This window comes from Microcaecilia unicolor, chromosome 1 (genome assembly GCF_901765095.1).
Source record: "Microcaecilia unicolor chromosome 1, aMicUni1.1, whole genome shotgun sequence".
In the NCBI taxonomy this organism is placed as follows: domain Eukaryota; kingdom Metazoa; phylum Chordata; class Amphibia; order Gymnophiona; family Siphonopidae; genus Microcaecilia; species Microcaecilia unicolor.
The window spans coordinates 213863862-213878218 of record NC_044031.1 but is presented as its reverse complement, the minus strand read 5'-3'; the positions used below and the strand labels follow the sequence as shown (position 1 = coordinate 213878218).

Sequence of the window (14357 nt, the reverse complement as noted above, 5' to 3'; positions counted from 1 at the left end):
GTTCGGGAGGATGGGATCCTGAAATCTGCCCAAGAACTTTTTCCTCTGGAGGAGAGGGGTCCTGTGGTAGTTCTGGCCTATCTTCAGCTATCTCATTATGTGAGTGCCTTACCAGCCAGCAGCCTGTCAGCAGGTTTTGACCAGCAGCTGCAGGAGTTCCTGAACGGGGATGCACAGGGTCAGGTTTTGGTATCTTGGTTCTGTAAAGAATTGGGACATCGTTTGTCATTAACAATCTTGCAAATGGTGGCTGATCGGTGGGAGCGGGATGTGGGTAGGTCAATTGAGGCAAAGCTATTTTGGCAACTCTCAAAGGGGGCCCACGAATGGTGCATAGCGCAGAACTACAATAGTGCCAGTTTCGAACACTACATAGAGCATACTTCTCCCCTCAGCAGGTTAGCCATGCGGGGTAGTGGGTACGGGACAATGTCGGAAATGTGGCGCAATAGGGGCTTCTTTATATCATGGATTGTGGCAGTGTAGATACATAGAGCATTTTTGTCAGTTATAGCGGGATTCTTCTGTTTGGTATTTGGACGTAGGGTATCCCTCATGTTTGAAAAAGCGATTTTCTGTACATTAGGCTGGTGGGGGTCAGGAAAGTTGGGTGACAAGTTATTTTTAGACAAAGCTTGTATTTTGGGAAAGAAGTGTATTCTCAACCATTGGATTCAGGATTATCCCCCCTCTGGTACTGGAGGAATAAATTACATCAACTCATATGGGTCAGAGGGTGCCCACTTGTCTCCGAAGAGGTAGCAGATATTTCTGGCGATCTGGGGGGCTTATTTGAATAGAGTTTCTCCTGCAGCTAGCAGTCAAATTTCGAATAGATTTTCGCCGGACCGTTGAGGGCAGCTGAGTGGGGGGACCAGGCATCACAGGAATGGGTTAGGGGGTTGGGGATTAGGGGATAGTGAATATATTACTTGAGGATAGGTCGGACCAGAAGGGCAACGGTCAGGCCTACACATGTGGAACCACTGTTCTTGGGTGGGGTTAGTGGGAGGGAGGGATTTGGGGAGTGGGTTGGGGGGTAGGAGGTGTAGGGAGAGATGTGAGGACATGGAGGTATAATGGACTCTGGAGGTAGTTGTTGTTATGTTGGGATGCTTAGGATATGTTTTCAAAGTCTATGCAAGAATATATTGTTTGCTATTGAGAAGCTTTTAAATAAGACTGTTTCTAGTTAAACATACAGAGTATAACAAAGGGACAGAAGCTTTCTGTAGTAGGAGACTAGGAAGGATTAAAGTAAATAAGTTCACTGTAGCTGGGAATTGATGAGGGTTGGTGTTTAATGTTATACATAGAATAGAGGTGCGGGGTGGGGATAAACTGCTTAAAAAAAAAGAATGATGTAGGAATGTAATAGCTGGCCTACACCACATACTTCTTGTAATCTGAATCTGTATGCAATCCTACTATGGACGTATCCTACTATGGACGTATCTGTTCTGTATTAACCTCAATAAAAAACGTTGAATAAAAATTGTCCTTTTAATGATGCCACATGTTCAGAAATCATAGTTGTTTTAGGGAACTGAATGTTCATAGCCATAAGTATAGATATTCAAATATCATATGCATACACCAGAACAGGCATCCATACACACATTGTAAAAGTAAACGACAACTTCTACAGAGTACATCCAGAACATAATTTTATTTCCATCTTCCAAAATTCAAGACAGCAGATGTACAAGTCAGCATGACCCAAAGCAGTCCAAAACAAGTAAAGTCAGAAACAACATAGTTTATATGTAATTGTTGAACCACTCTTAGGATTTACCTTTGGGTTTAAAAAGCAAAACCAGGTGCATGTAAGGACTGGAGAAACAAATTATGTTTAAAGCAAATACCCTTAATATGTAATACTTGGTAGCAATAATGAAACATTGATGGAATATTCACATAGCAAACAGCCTGAGCCAACAGATTTATTTTCCATTAAACATATTTGTAAGACCTAATCATTTTGGATGCAAATCAGTTGACTGACATTTTATATTCAGAAGGTCTTTTATCTTTTCACAACATTTTTTGTTTGTTTGTTTAAACTATATTAGATTCTGAATGATGAAATCAACTTGCAGCAGAATGTAATTCATCAAGCTAGCCAGGCTCTGAACTGCTGCACAGATGAGGATCACGGAAAGGGTTCACAGGAAGAAGCAGAGGCGGAAAGATTGCTTCTGATTGCAAGTATGTTTTAAGCAAGCACATTTTTTTTTCATTTCATAGTTCACTTAATTGTTTGACAAATGGCAACAGTAGGCAAGCACACAGTCTTGCTTGTCAAAACCTGTGTTTGTCATTTGGAGCCAGGCCTTTTCTAGATATTTTTCTAGAGACTTTGAGTTTTTCCAAACACTGGTCTGCTGCTCTTCAATTTTTTTCTGATTATGTACAAGGGTGGCCTTCCAAACTACCATTTAAGATCTGCTGAAGTTTTCAGGTTTTGGTTTGTTTCGTGTGTGTGCGCCTTTGTCTCATTAGCTAAATTGAAATCATTTGCCAACGTGGAAAAATGTACACTGCTCCCAGAGCGATGGATATGATTTTGGCTTAGCTGAACTGCTTTTGCAAATTGTTGGTTGTGCCTTTACTTTTAAAAATTGCTTTTTAACTTTACTATTTATTTCTATAGTGCTACAACACATACATTTCATTATGGAATCAAGGTCAAGAAGTAAACTAGTAACTTAAAAGCTATTTTATTTGTAGCCATTTGATATGACATCTTTTCCTAAGATAGGACACGAGGCAGATTACATAAGTTATGCACAGTGTAATAAGTTAGACAACATGAATGAAGCAAGAACTCTGGGCAGAATGATTATACATAAAGTTGTAGAGTAAATTGGGTACGAGAATGATTCATGTAACATTGAGCACCAAAGAGGGAGACAACCTTCCTAGTCCATAAAACCTGTCCTGAGGGTCCTAGCCAGCTGGATTTTCAGGATATCCACTGAATAATCATAAGAGAAAATTCTGCATGCAGTGTATGCGCAGAGCCAGACCAAGGATATCTCAAGCCATTGTGAATCTTGAACCTGTCCAGCATATTCCCTTCCCTAGCCCCATATCCATGTCCACCATTGTCCATTGCCAGTAGAGGAGGAGCCTGGGGGGACGGTGAGGTCAGGGCCATAGGCAAATTTGGAGAGAATGGTGCAATGGCATTAATAAAAGAGATCGTATGGCTGGCGGCATGTTGTCTGCCCATTGACTGAGGTCAGAGGAGGGGCTGCCTGAGGAATATGTCCAGTGATCAGTCCCTGTCCTGGTCTGGACTATGATGGTTGCAGCTAGTGTTCTGTTTAACATGCACAGGTGCATCTCCTGCAGTGCATAAACAGCAGTCCCACCTGCACTGTAAACATACTCAAAACTCCTGGAGAGTCACTTCCTAGTGCTGATCTCTCTATAAACAAGATCTGCATTACTTGGTGCTTTCCCATGAGTTTTGAGCATGTTTGTGATGCAGGGACAGAGGAGAAGCCTCAAGTAGATATGGTATGTAAGTACTTTTGCTGTACTTGGATAGAGTGGGTAGAAAGTCTGCTGGAGTGGTGAGAAAGAGGCATCAGGCCTTTATTATAAAGGGAAGAGGAGAGGTTGGATGCATATGGTAATATTAAAGGAGATGCAGGAAATGAACTGGAACATTTAGTATAGATGCGTGCTCATCAAGTGAGGAGTTAAGTGAGAACTCAGGGAGGAGAAACCAAGACTATGGATTGGAAGAGGAGTTGAGGGTTAGAGGAAATGGAATGGCAGGGCCTGGAGAAAGATGCCTGGGGTGGGGAAGCTGTGAGGATTGGAGGATTTCAGGAGATGGCAAGAGAGCAAGAACTGTCCCATATAGGGAGAGGGAGTATGGGAACTGGTGGGAGAAAATTCAGGAATAGATGAACAATGATTTCTTATCATTCCTCCAGACCAGAGGAGTGGGTTGTGCATTTTTACTTACAGGTAGAGACAGAGAAAACACTAGCCTCAAAGCGAGCCTATAAAAAACCTGGGCAGGAGCCAGTATTTTCTCAGTCTCGTAGATGGTAGGTATCTGTGCAGCCTGCTCTGGTGAAGTGTGTCTAGTTCAGGTTAGGGGGTGTTAGTAGTTCCATTTTTACTGTTTGGAGTCTTCCCAGGTGCTATTCATACAAAAAATGCAATAAATTGTACAGTACTAGCACTTGTGATGGGATACTGGTGCTCCTGGGTCACATTCCTGGGGGTGCACATCTGAGGTGACTGGTCTTCTACCCCCCCCCCCCCCCCCCCCCCCCCTCCTCACCGGTGCTACTTGAGGAGTTGATTTTGTGCCTCTGCTCCCCTTCTATACTTTGGTTGGGAAACCTTTAGTGCCGGTGGCATTTAAAAAAAATAAAGAAAAGAAAACCAAAAGAAGCTTAGTGCACAGCTTTCCCCCCCATAGGGGGATGCCGATGAGGCTCAGGGCCTGATTGTCACTGTTGCTCCTATATCCTACTGTGCTAGAGTTCAGGAGGGGTGTGCATTGCATTCTTGCTCCATGTCATGGAACACTTGTACAGCATCGAGATGACATGTGCCACATGTAAATTCTGTTCTGGTGCGTACTTGGAGCCTTGCGGGGACCATGGTGGCTGCATAGTTGGTGAGCATACCGGTTGAGGAAGGCAGGCCAGGTGTTGGGGCTGTTTTTGGCGGGAATCGCTACCATATTTTTTTTCTCAGCTCTGCACTGAGGCTCTTGCCACCTGTGGACACTTGTAGAGCGGCCACCTGATCCTCCCTTCATTCCTTTGCTAGATGCCTGTTTTGGGTGCCAGGTTTTATCCATGGGCCTAGGGATCCCTCTTCAAGTTATTGCTTTGGTACTCATAAATGGTCTGGAGGAATTGGATCTTGCCTGCTACTTCTCTTTCCTGTATTTCCTCCAGACTAGTTCAGAGCCCACACTGGAGTTCACTGTGGGCACTTGCACAGAAGCATCAGCATGAAGCATAAAGAGGAAGAAATAATCAGAGGTGCTACAAGATTTCAGTAGTTCTGTTGGTATGTTGTGTTTGGGCCTTTAGGGTTCTCTTCTTGTTTTGGAAAAAAAAAGGTAGACAAATGACTTTAAAACAAGGAAGTTGAATTCAATTTTTAGTTGGCAACTGCCTTTATTCTGTATGTTCCAGTTATACATCTAGCTTTGATATTGCAATACTGACCAGTGAGAGGCTGCACAGGGTACTTATAGGCTCACTTTGAGGCTAGTGTCTTCTCAGTCTCCATCTGCTGGTAGGAATGCATAACCCACTCCTCTGAACTGGTTTGGAGGGCTAAAAGAAAATGTAGCAGGTAAGATCTTTTATCTCCTTCGTGGATGGGGATAGGGGTATGAGGGAATTGAGTGGAGAGCAGGTGCATGCATATTGGTGAAGGGAGAGTGGATGGGCAAATGAGATGAGGGGAGGAAGATGCCTAGTTAAGAAGGAAAAAAAAAAAAGGAAGATCCATTGAAGTTGGCTTTTGGGGAAGTGGAAGCAAGCTTTGGGACTAGATTTGAGTAGAAGAATGAAAACTTGAAAGGTAGAAGCAGGGACTGCAGAGCTGAGTGGAAGGAGAGAGAGGACCTATGTTGAGGGAAGGAGAGAGCAAGAACTTATTGGAGGAGAGGGCGGAGGAAGTACTTGGCGGATTGGGTGGAGATTCTGAGACTGAACGGTAGGGGAAAAGAGGAAGGTGGCAAGAGGTGCCAGTGATACTGGAGGAATAAAATACTCGGATGATAAAGGAAGGATAAAGCTTATTTAATGATTAGAATGTAGACTTTGGGAATGTGCATCTCATGTTTGTTTTTGCATAGTACAAGAGGAAATATTTTTTCGTTGGAGAATCTGCACAAATTCTCACAATAAAAATAATGCTAGCAGAAACCAATAAAATATTTTTTGTATCCTGATGGAGCCCTTTCTGTCTGTTTACTCTCCCCTACTTTTTCCTGCTGCAGCAGACGCTAGTTTCTCTCTATGGCAAATGGACAAGTGCGATCTATCATTGCAGATCAATCTTGAAAAAGCAGAAGCTGAGAAGCACCATGACAAAGCCCTGCTGTTATTTACAATTCCTTAGCGTCACCAGCAGATGAATCTAGAGACTTGTGGGTTGTTGCCATCTACCAGCAGGTGGAGATAGAAAGAGCTGAACTGCACTGCCTTATAGGACAGAATGCTCCCTGGTCAGTCAGTATTCTCTAGCTCCAGCAGGCGGATGGATGGTCTCTCACAAGCTCCTGGTCTCATCTGTTATTGGCTCCTGTTCTGGGGTCTCTCAGATCAGTAGAGCTTAGGGGTGTCCAGCTGAGCGGTGCTGGCTTTAAGAGGTGTACACCTAGTCACCCCAGGTCCCTCTCCTACTGTCCTTCCCCCCTCTCCAGACCTTTCCTTCTTCTGCCTGATAATATTAAAAAGAAAAGAGGAGGAACAGTGGCTTTTTACTAGCTTTGCTTCGGCTATGGCTGTTTCTTGGAGAAGGTGTTTGCTGCTTCTGGCAGCTGGGTGCTTCAGCAGCTGCTATTGCTCAGACACAAGTGGGATCCAGACAAAACTAGCCTGCTGGGACACCTTTTTCATCCTCCTCTGCACTGGGGTGAGTGTAGCCAAAAATTGGCTTTACTTTCAAGCAGTGGTTTTTGGAGAACTGCATGGGAGCAGTGCCTTGTAGTTTTCTAGCACTGGGCACCTGTTGTTCTGCTTAGTCCCGTGCCATTAGTCTGCGCGGGAAACTGGGGCAGTGGTTGTCCTCTGAGTCCCTTTGTGTGTGTGTGTTTCTTCAGCCTACTGCGGCCATTTTGTTTGGGCTGATGTAATTATTTCCGTGTTTAGACTGCTGTGGCAGTTGTGTCAGCAGGCATAGTGGGCATTCTCTCAGCCCTTCCCCCTGCACGTTCCTTCGGCGTGCTGGATTGGGGTTCGAGCCCTGTTGTGGTGTATGTTTGACAATGGGGTCTGCCTGGTTTCTTGCACTGGTAAGCCTCTATATGAGAATCCATGTCCTGTGTGATGCTAAGCCTGATTTTCCTTGTCATCATCAGCAGATGAATCCATTAACTGATGGGTTGTATCCGCCTACCAGCAGGTGGAGATAGAGAACACTGAAAAACCACTGTGACCCTTGGACGGCCAGCCCCATTCTGCCTTCAGTATTTCTCTATCTCCTAGCAGGTGTGGACGTAGCTTGATCAGCTCCTGGATTTCTGCCTGGTGTGGCTCCTGTGCTTTGCCAGTTGAGCAGGGGTGTTGTGGCTGGTGGTGCCCACTTTTAAAGGCGTATAGGTTTGCCCTTTCCCTACCTTACCCATTCCCCCATCCTCCTGGAGTCCCTCTGTTGCTGCCTGCCTCCAACTTTCCTCACAGCGTTAAAAAAAAAAAAAAGCGCGCTTTTACTTTGACTGTTCTGAGGCTTTCTCCAGAGATTCTGGTTCTGTGCAGCTTGACCGGCGCTCGTTGACTCGGTCTTCTGAGGTGAGAGTGGTACCCAGCTCCTCCAGGGAGGTCCCACGGACGCCATTCCGAACGGGGTAAGCTTTGGCGTGAAGCCACCATTTTATTGCCATATTTCGGTCCAGTCGGGCGATGGCTGCTGAAGGAGTTAAGCGCTGCTCCCGTTGTGGTAAACGCAGATCAGCAGCGGGGTTGTGCAAAACGTGCTCCTTAGACGCTCGCGCTTGTATGAGCATGATGAGCGATGATTCTTCCCGCTCGATGGAGTTGGCAGCAGGCGCCATTTTGGAGGCGCCGCATGTCTCGACCCCATGCACTCAGACTCCACAGCCGCGAGGGATGCCTCGTTTTGAGGCTGCCAGAGGAGCTCCTACATCCATTTCTCCTAATTCGGAGGCGGAGGGTCAGGGAGTGTGGTTCTCCCCTGAGTTTGTGCTTCTAATGCATAAAGACTTTATGCTGAAAAGAGCTCTGCCGCAGGTGTCCGACACTGCGTTGCATTCTGGATCCCCTCCGGGTGTTGATGGCCTGGGGCTGGCTGTAGAGGTTATTTCGTCCCCCGAGTGTTGGAAGGACGCTAAATGTAGATGGGTAAATTCCCCGTCTGAAGGTGGCGCACCTCCCTCCCTCCCCCCCCCCCCCCCCCCCCCCCCCCATATGGTTGGGCTGTGGGGAGTCTGAGGGATCTGGCAGGCCCTCATGAACGGAAGATCCAGATGAGGGTGCCTGTTTGCCACTGGATTCTGATGATCCCAATGCGGTTTGGATTTTCCACCGCGATGAGCTGCCAGCTCTCATTACTGACGCCTTGCAGGCCCTCTCGATTGATGATGCTGCCGAGGGCGATGCCTCCTCTGTTAATCTTAGGATGGTGAGTACTAAGAAGCCTACTCGGGCCTTTCCTGTGCATGACTCCATCCAAGAGCTTATTTCACCTCAATGGTCTGACCCCGATGGGCCTTTGAAAGTGGCCAGGGCTATGGGTCAGCTTTACTCTCTGAGGAGCACTTGGCCCCTTTTGGGATGCTTAAAGTGGATGCGTTGGTCACGGCGGTGACAAAAAAGACCACTCTCCCAGTAGAGGGAGGGGTCGCTTTGAAAGACATGCTGAAGTGGTCCTTTGAAATTTTGGGCCTTGCCTTAAGGGTGTCTATTTGCAGTTCCTATGCAGCCCAGGCATGTCTTTCCTGGTTACAACAGAAGTGGAGCAACCCGCGGATGGTGCGGGGTCCCTCTCTGAGGTTGCCCTGCGGATGGAGTCAGCCCTTTCATTTTTGGCTGATGCCCTTTATGATCTGGTCAGAGCTTCGGCTAAACAGATGTCTGTGGCGGTTTCTGCCCGCTGCCTTCTTTGGCTACGGCATTGGGTGGCTGACATGACCTCTAAGCAAAGGCTGGTGAGGTTACCCTTTCGGGGCCTCCTGTTATTTGGAAAGGATTTGGAGAAGATTGTTAAAGACCTAGGGGACTCGAAGCCCCAGCGGTTACCTGAGGATAGGCCGAGGCCTCCTTCCAAGGGTCCTGTGTTTCCCTCCTCCTCCAGACCTTGCTTCCGTGAAGCTCGCAGGTATCGACTGGGGCGCTCTGCTGAGTTTTCTCAATGTGCCCTTTTTCAGCAGAGGAACTCCTTTCGGTCAGACAAATGCTCCGCAGCGGCCTGGAGTTCAGGGGCATCCTCCATAATGATGGGACGCCGGTCCACTCCTCGATTCCTGCAGTAGGAGGACGTCTTTCCCTCTTTCTTGAGGAGTGGGCCAAGATTACCTCGGATCAGCGGGTCTTGGACCTGATCAGAGAAGGTTACCAATTGGAATTCGGTGCCCCGGTGAGAGATGTGTTTGTGGAGTCCCGATGCGGCACTGCCGTCAAACAGGCGGCGGTAGAGGAGACCTTACAAGTCTTGCTGCACCTCGGAGTGGTGGTCCCGGTGCCTCCTGCCGAACGTGGCTGCGACTGCTATTCCATTTATTTTGTCGTGCCTCGAAAAGGCGGTCTTTCAGACCGATCCTCGACTTACGAAGAGTCAACAAGGCTCTAAGAGTACGACACTTTTGCATGGAAACCCTACGCTCCGTCATTGCGGTGGTACAGCCAGGAGAGTTTCTCACGTCTCTGGACCTAAAGGAAGCGTGTATGCACATTCCTATTTGCCCCACCCCCACCCCACCCCATCAGTGGTTTCTTCGGTTTGTGGTGTTGGGACAACATTTCCAGTTTCGTGCCTTGCCTTTCGGCCTAGCCACAGCTCCCCATACCTTTTTCCAAGGTAATGGTGGTAGTAGCCGCCTGTCTCAGGAGAGAGGGTATCAGAGTGCACCCTTATCTCGATGACTGGCTCATCAGAGCAGATTCGGCAGCCGAAAGTCGCCTTGCCACAGCCAGAGTGGTTACAGTCCTGCAGACTCAAGGCTGGGTGGTCAATATACCCTAAAGTCACCTGATCCCCTCTCAATCTCTCAAGTATTTGGTGGTCCGGTTCGACATGGCCTCGGGGTTTGTCTTTCTCCCCGACTAAAGACAGTGCAAGCTTCAGAATCAGGTCTGTCTGCTCCTGCGGATGCCTCACCCGCGAGCTTGGGACTTTGTCCAGCTGCTGGGGTCGATGACGGCCACCTTGGAGATGGTTCCTTGGGCAAGAGCGTATATGAGGCCTTTGCAGGTTGCCCTGCTTCAACAGTGGTCTCCGATTTCCCAGGAATATCAACGCAGACTAACGTGGCTCCCTGCGGCCCGGCTCAGTATGGAATGGTGGCTCTCCGACAGGATGCTGCGCCAAGGAATGCCGCTTGCGCTGCCTTCTTGGTGCCTGGTGATAACGGATGCCAGCCTGTTGGGCTGGGGAGCGAATTGCCAGGGCAGCTATGCTCAGGGTCAGTGGACAACTGTGGAAGCGGGGTGGTCCATCATTCACTTGGAACTGAGAGCGATATTCCAGGCTCTTATGGCCTTCCAAGAGACTCTGAAGGGGCTTGCTGTTCGGGTCCTGTCGGACAACACGACAGCGGTGGTCTACATAAATCGTCAGGGCGGCACTCAGTGCAGGGCCGTGGCGCAGATTTGCCACTGGGCTGAGCTACATCTGCAGCTTCTGTCAGCAGCTCTCATAGGTCAGATGAACGTGCAAGCCGATTTTCTCAGCAGGCACCAAATCGACCTGGCGGATTGGGAACTGGCAGAAGAAGTTTTTCTTCAGATTTGTGCCAAATGGGGTACACCTGGAATGGATCTAATGGTGTCAAGTTCAAACGCCAAAGTCCCTCGCTTTTTCAGCAGAAGGAGAGATCCTCACTTGGTGGGGTTGGATGCGCTGGCTCAACTCTGGCCCTCGGGCCTCTTGTATGTGTTCCCTCCTTGGCCCTTGATAGAGTAAGTCCTCCTTCGGATTCGACTACACCGGGGATTGGTGATTCTCATTGCTCCGGACTGGCCAAGGCGTCCGTGGTATGCGGATCTCTGCTGGATGGTGGTGGAGGCTCCATTTCATTTGCCCCTGCTGCCGAACCTGTTGGTTCAGGGTCCAGTGTCTATGGAGGATCCCTGCCGATTTGGTCTTATGGCCTGGCTTTTGAGAGGGCACCCTATGCTTGGAACAACCTTCCTGAACCCTTACGCCAAGCCCCCTCCCTGCCCATCTTCAAGTCTTTGCTTAAAGCCCACCTCTTCAATGCTGCGTTCGGCACCTAACCCTTACCGTTCAGTGAATCCAGACTGCCCCAATTTGACTGCCCCGATCGGACCGACCGTTCACTTGTCTATTAGATTGTAAGCTCTTTGAGCAGGGACTGTCTCTCTTTGTTAAATTGTACAGCGCTGCGTAACCCTAGTAGCGCTCTAGAAATGTTAAGTAGTAGTAATTGAGAGACAAGGGCTACTCTAACAAGGTCATTTCCACTCTCTTGCAGGCCTGCAAGCCGTCCACCTCCGCAGCTTACGCTCAGATCTGGCACAAGTTTGAGGCGTGGGGTGTGTTTCAAAAGTGATCACTCCCAAGCGGGCTACTGTCTCGCCGGTGCTGGACTTTTTGCAGGATGGCTTACAAAAAGGCCTGACTTACAATTCCCTGCGGGTCCAAGTGGCAGTATTGGAATGCTATCGAGGGAAAGTCTCTGGCTTGTCCTTTGCTGCTCATCCAGACATTGCCCGATTTCTCAGAGGGGTGCTTAGGCTCCGTCCTGTCCGGGCGCCTTGCCCGGGCTGGTGTTGAAGGCTCTCCAGGGTTCACCTTTCGAGCCGCTTAAGCAAGCTTCGGAGAAGGATGTGACTCTCAAGACAGTCTTTTTGGTGGCCATGACTTCGGCTAGACGCGTGTCTGAGCTTCAGGCACTGTTTTGTCGGGACCCTTTTCTGCAATTCTTGGAGTCCGAAGTGACGGTACGTACAGTTGCCCCCCTTCCTCCCTAAAGTGGTTTCAGCGTTTCACCTGAACCAGCCCATTTTTCTTTCTTCCTTTTCTAGGGAAGATTTTCCGGACTCCTTTGGGCAGTTACATCTTTTGGATGTCCGCAGGGCCCTGTTGCTGTATCTATTGATTTCTAATGACTTCAGGACTTTCACCTTTGTCTTGTTGATAGGTCCTCAACGCAGGGGGTTTGGCGTCTAAGGCCACTATAGCCCGTTGACTCAGTCATTTTCTGCATATCTGCTTTCAGGCCGGTCTCCGCCTGAAGTGTTTAAGGCGCATTCCATGAGAGCGATTTCCCCCTCGTGGGCTGAAACGGGTGCACTCTCTCTCTCTTCAAGAGATCTGTAGTGCAGCTGCTTGGGCTTCCCAGCTCTCATTTGTCCGGCATTACAGGCTGGATGTTGCAGCGAAGCGGGACGCGCTTTTTGGTGCTCGCGGAGTGGCTTGTTCCCACCCTAAGTAGGGAGTGCTTTTGTGTGTTATTGATTCATCTGCTGCTGATGACAAGGAAGGGAAAATTAGGTTCTTACCTCGTTAATTTTCTTTCCTTTAGTCACAGCAGATGAATCCATGATCCCCTCCCTGTTTGACTGTTGTTCAGATCTTATATGCATCGGGAGAAGTGGGAAATCAGTTTTCAGAATTTCTACATGCTGTTCTATTACGAGAGGTTGAATTCGTCCCTCCTTTGTTTGGCTATTGCTCCTGTTCTGGGGCGTTTGTTCGCTGTGAGGAAAGTTTGTTGTTCTACCTTCATGATTCACTCTGTTTTGGAGATGCCAAATACTGAGGGCAGAATGGGGCTGGCTGTCCAGGGGTCACTGTGGTTTTTCGGTGTTCTCTGTCTCCACCTGCTGGTGGGCGGATGCAGCCCATCAGTTAATGGATTCCTCTGCTATGACTAAAGGAAAGAAAATTACCAAGGTAAAAACCTAATCTTCCCTTCCCCAAGGTGCTGGTTCCCCGTCTCTTTCATTAGCAAGAGAGTACTCCTGGTTGCACTTTGGGTGTTATAGGCCTGAGGTGCTGGTATCACAGTTGTCACCTCCCGCATTGGGCTGCTTTCGTGCTCTTTTTTGCTTCTGGTTTGTTATGAATCTGTTTCTGGATATCTGGCCTCTGTCTTTTTCTCCTGCTCGATGTTGCAGAGGTATGGTGTTTTGAGCACCTCCTGTCAGCCTGCTATGCCTGGGGCTGTCCCCCATTTGTCGCCATCCATGGAGTTTCCTGCAGAGGGGGTAGGATTCTTGCTTACTGGAGTGATGTTCTCCTTTTGAGCAGTTTTCTCTGTTGCTTTGTTCCTGGTCATGAGTGGCCAGTGAGGTATTTAGCCTTTTTATGGGCTTCTTAACAGAGTGCAGTATGGCCAAGTACAGTTCTTTGCTGGCAGCTAGAGCTGAGTCTTCCACCTTGCTACGGACCAGCAGCATAGTTGTGCAGGAGGTACAGGGCGAGAGTCTTGGGCACCTTCCCTAGCAATTTCTGCCTTCTCTTGGAGCTCGTCTTTTCCTCCTTGGGCAGTACGGGTGTCCTGTATGCATTCATTTCTGGCAGATTGAAGCTAATGGTGCCTTTCAGATGTTTGGCTCCAGCTCTCTAAAGTTTAGAGCATGTTTTCCTGTACTCTCCTGACCTCTTTTGAAGCCAGGGGAGAAGGGAGCCTTTCCTCTGTGGGGAATTTTTTTTATGCCGTTGGCAGTTTTTTCTGCAGCCAGTTCTCTTAGTTGTTTATGATGCTCTCTTTTGTTTCCACTGGGGAGTGGTTGCTTCTATTTCTTGTCCTCAGACAATGAATATAGCCATAGTGGGTCAGACCAATGGTCCTTGTAGCCCAGTATTCTGTTTCCAACAGTGGCCAAGCCAGGTCAAGTATCTGGCAGAAACCCATTTAGTGACTTTACATACTACCTATTCTAGGGCAAGCAGTGGCTCCCCCAATTCCAGTTCTCTTGTCAATTGTTTGCATGCCTGGGACAGCTCGCTTTATGCTACTACTACTACTACTACTACTACTACTACTACTACTACTATTTAGCATTTTTATAAAGCCACAAGGGCTCAAGTTTTGCCCAGTGACTCTGCTTCGTGGTATTACTCGCTGCCACTGGCCATGCTATTACATACTGGCACTAGCCTCCGCTGTGTTCGCAGGGTTGTTCACTGTCTGTGTTTGTGGCTTAACTGCTTCTATTGCACTTTCGCATCTTTTGTTTGTATTGACCTGCAACAGTTTTCTGGGTCTCAGATTGCCAGAGGGTAAGCCTTATGATTCATCGCTGGCACATCTAATTTTCAGGGTGGTTCTGCCTCACAGCAAGCTGCCTGGCAAATGTTTGGGAAGATCTTGGATACTTGGTGGGAGGCGGGGATAGTGCTGGGCAGACTTATACGGTCTGTGCCAGAGCCGGTGGTTGGGAGGCAAGGATAGTGCTGGGCAGACTTATACGGTCTGTGCCAGAGCCGGTGGTTGG

General features: G+C 48.3%; 1 protein-coding gene across 2 annotated transcripts in view; it reads left to right on the top strand.

The window, feature by feature from the left end:
• Nucleotides 1–14357, top strand: part of ANLN (anillin actin binding protein) — a 287028-nt gene that overhangs the window by 171994 nt on the left and 100677 nt on the right. For both annotated transcript variants that reach the window (XM_030204140.1, XM_030204129.1), the window contains exon 13: nt 2073–2208. In XM_030204140.1, coding sequence (XP_030060000.1) covers nt 2073–2208 — 136 coding nt within the window. The remainder of the gene's footprint in view (nt 1–2072; nt 2209–14357) is intronic.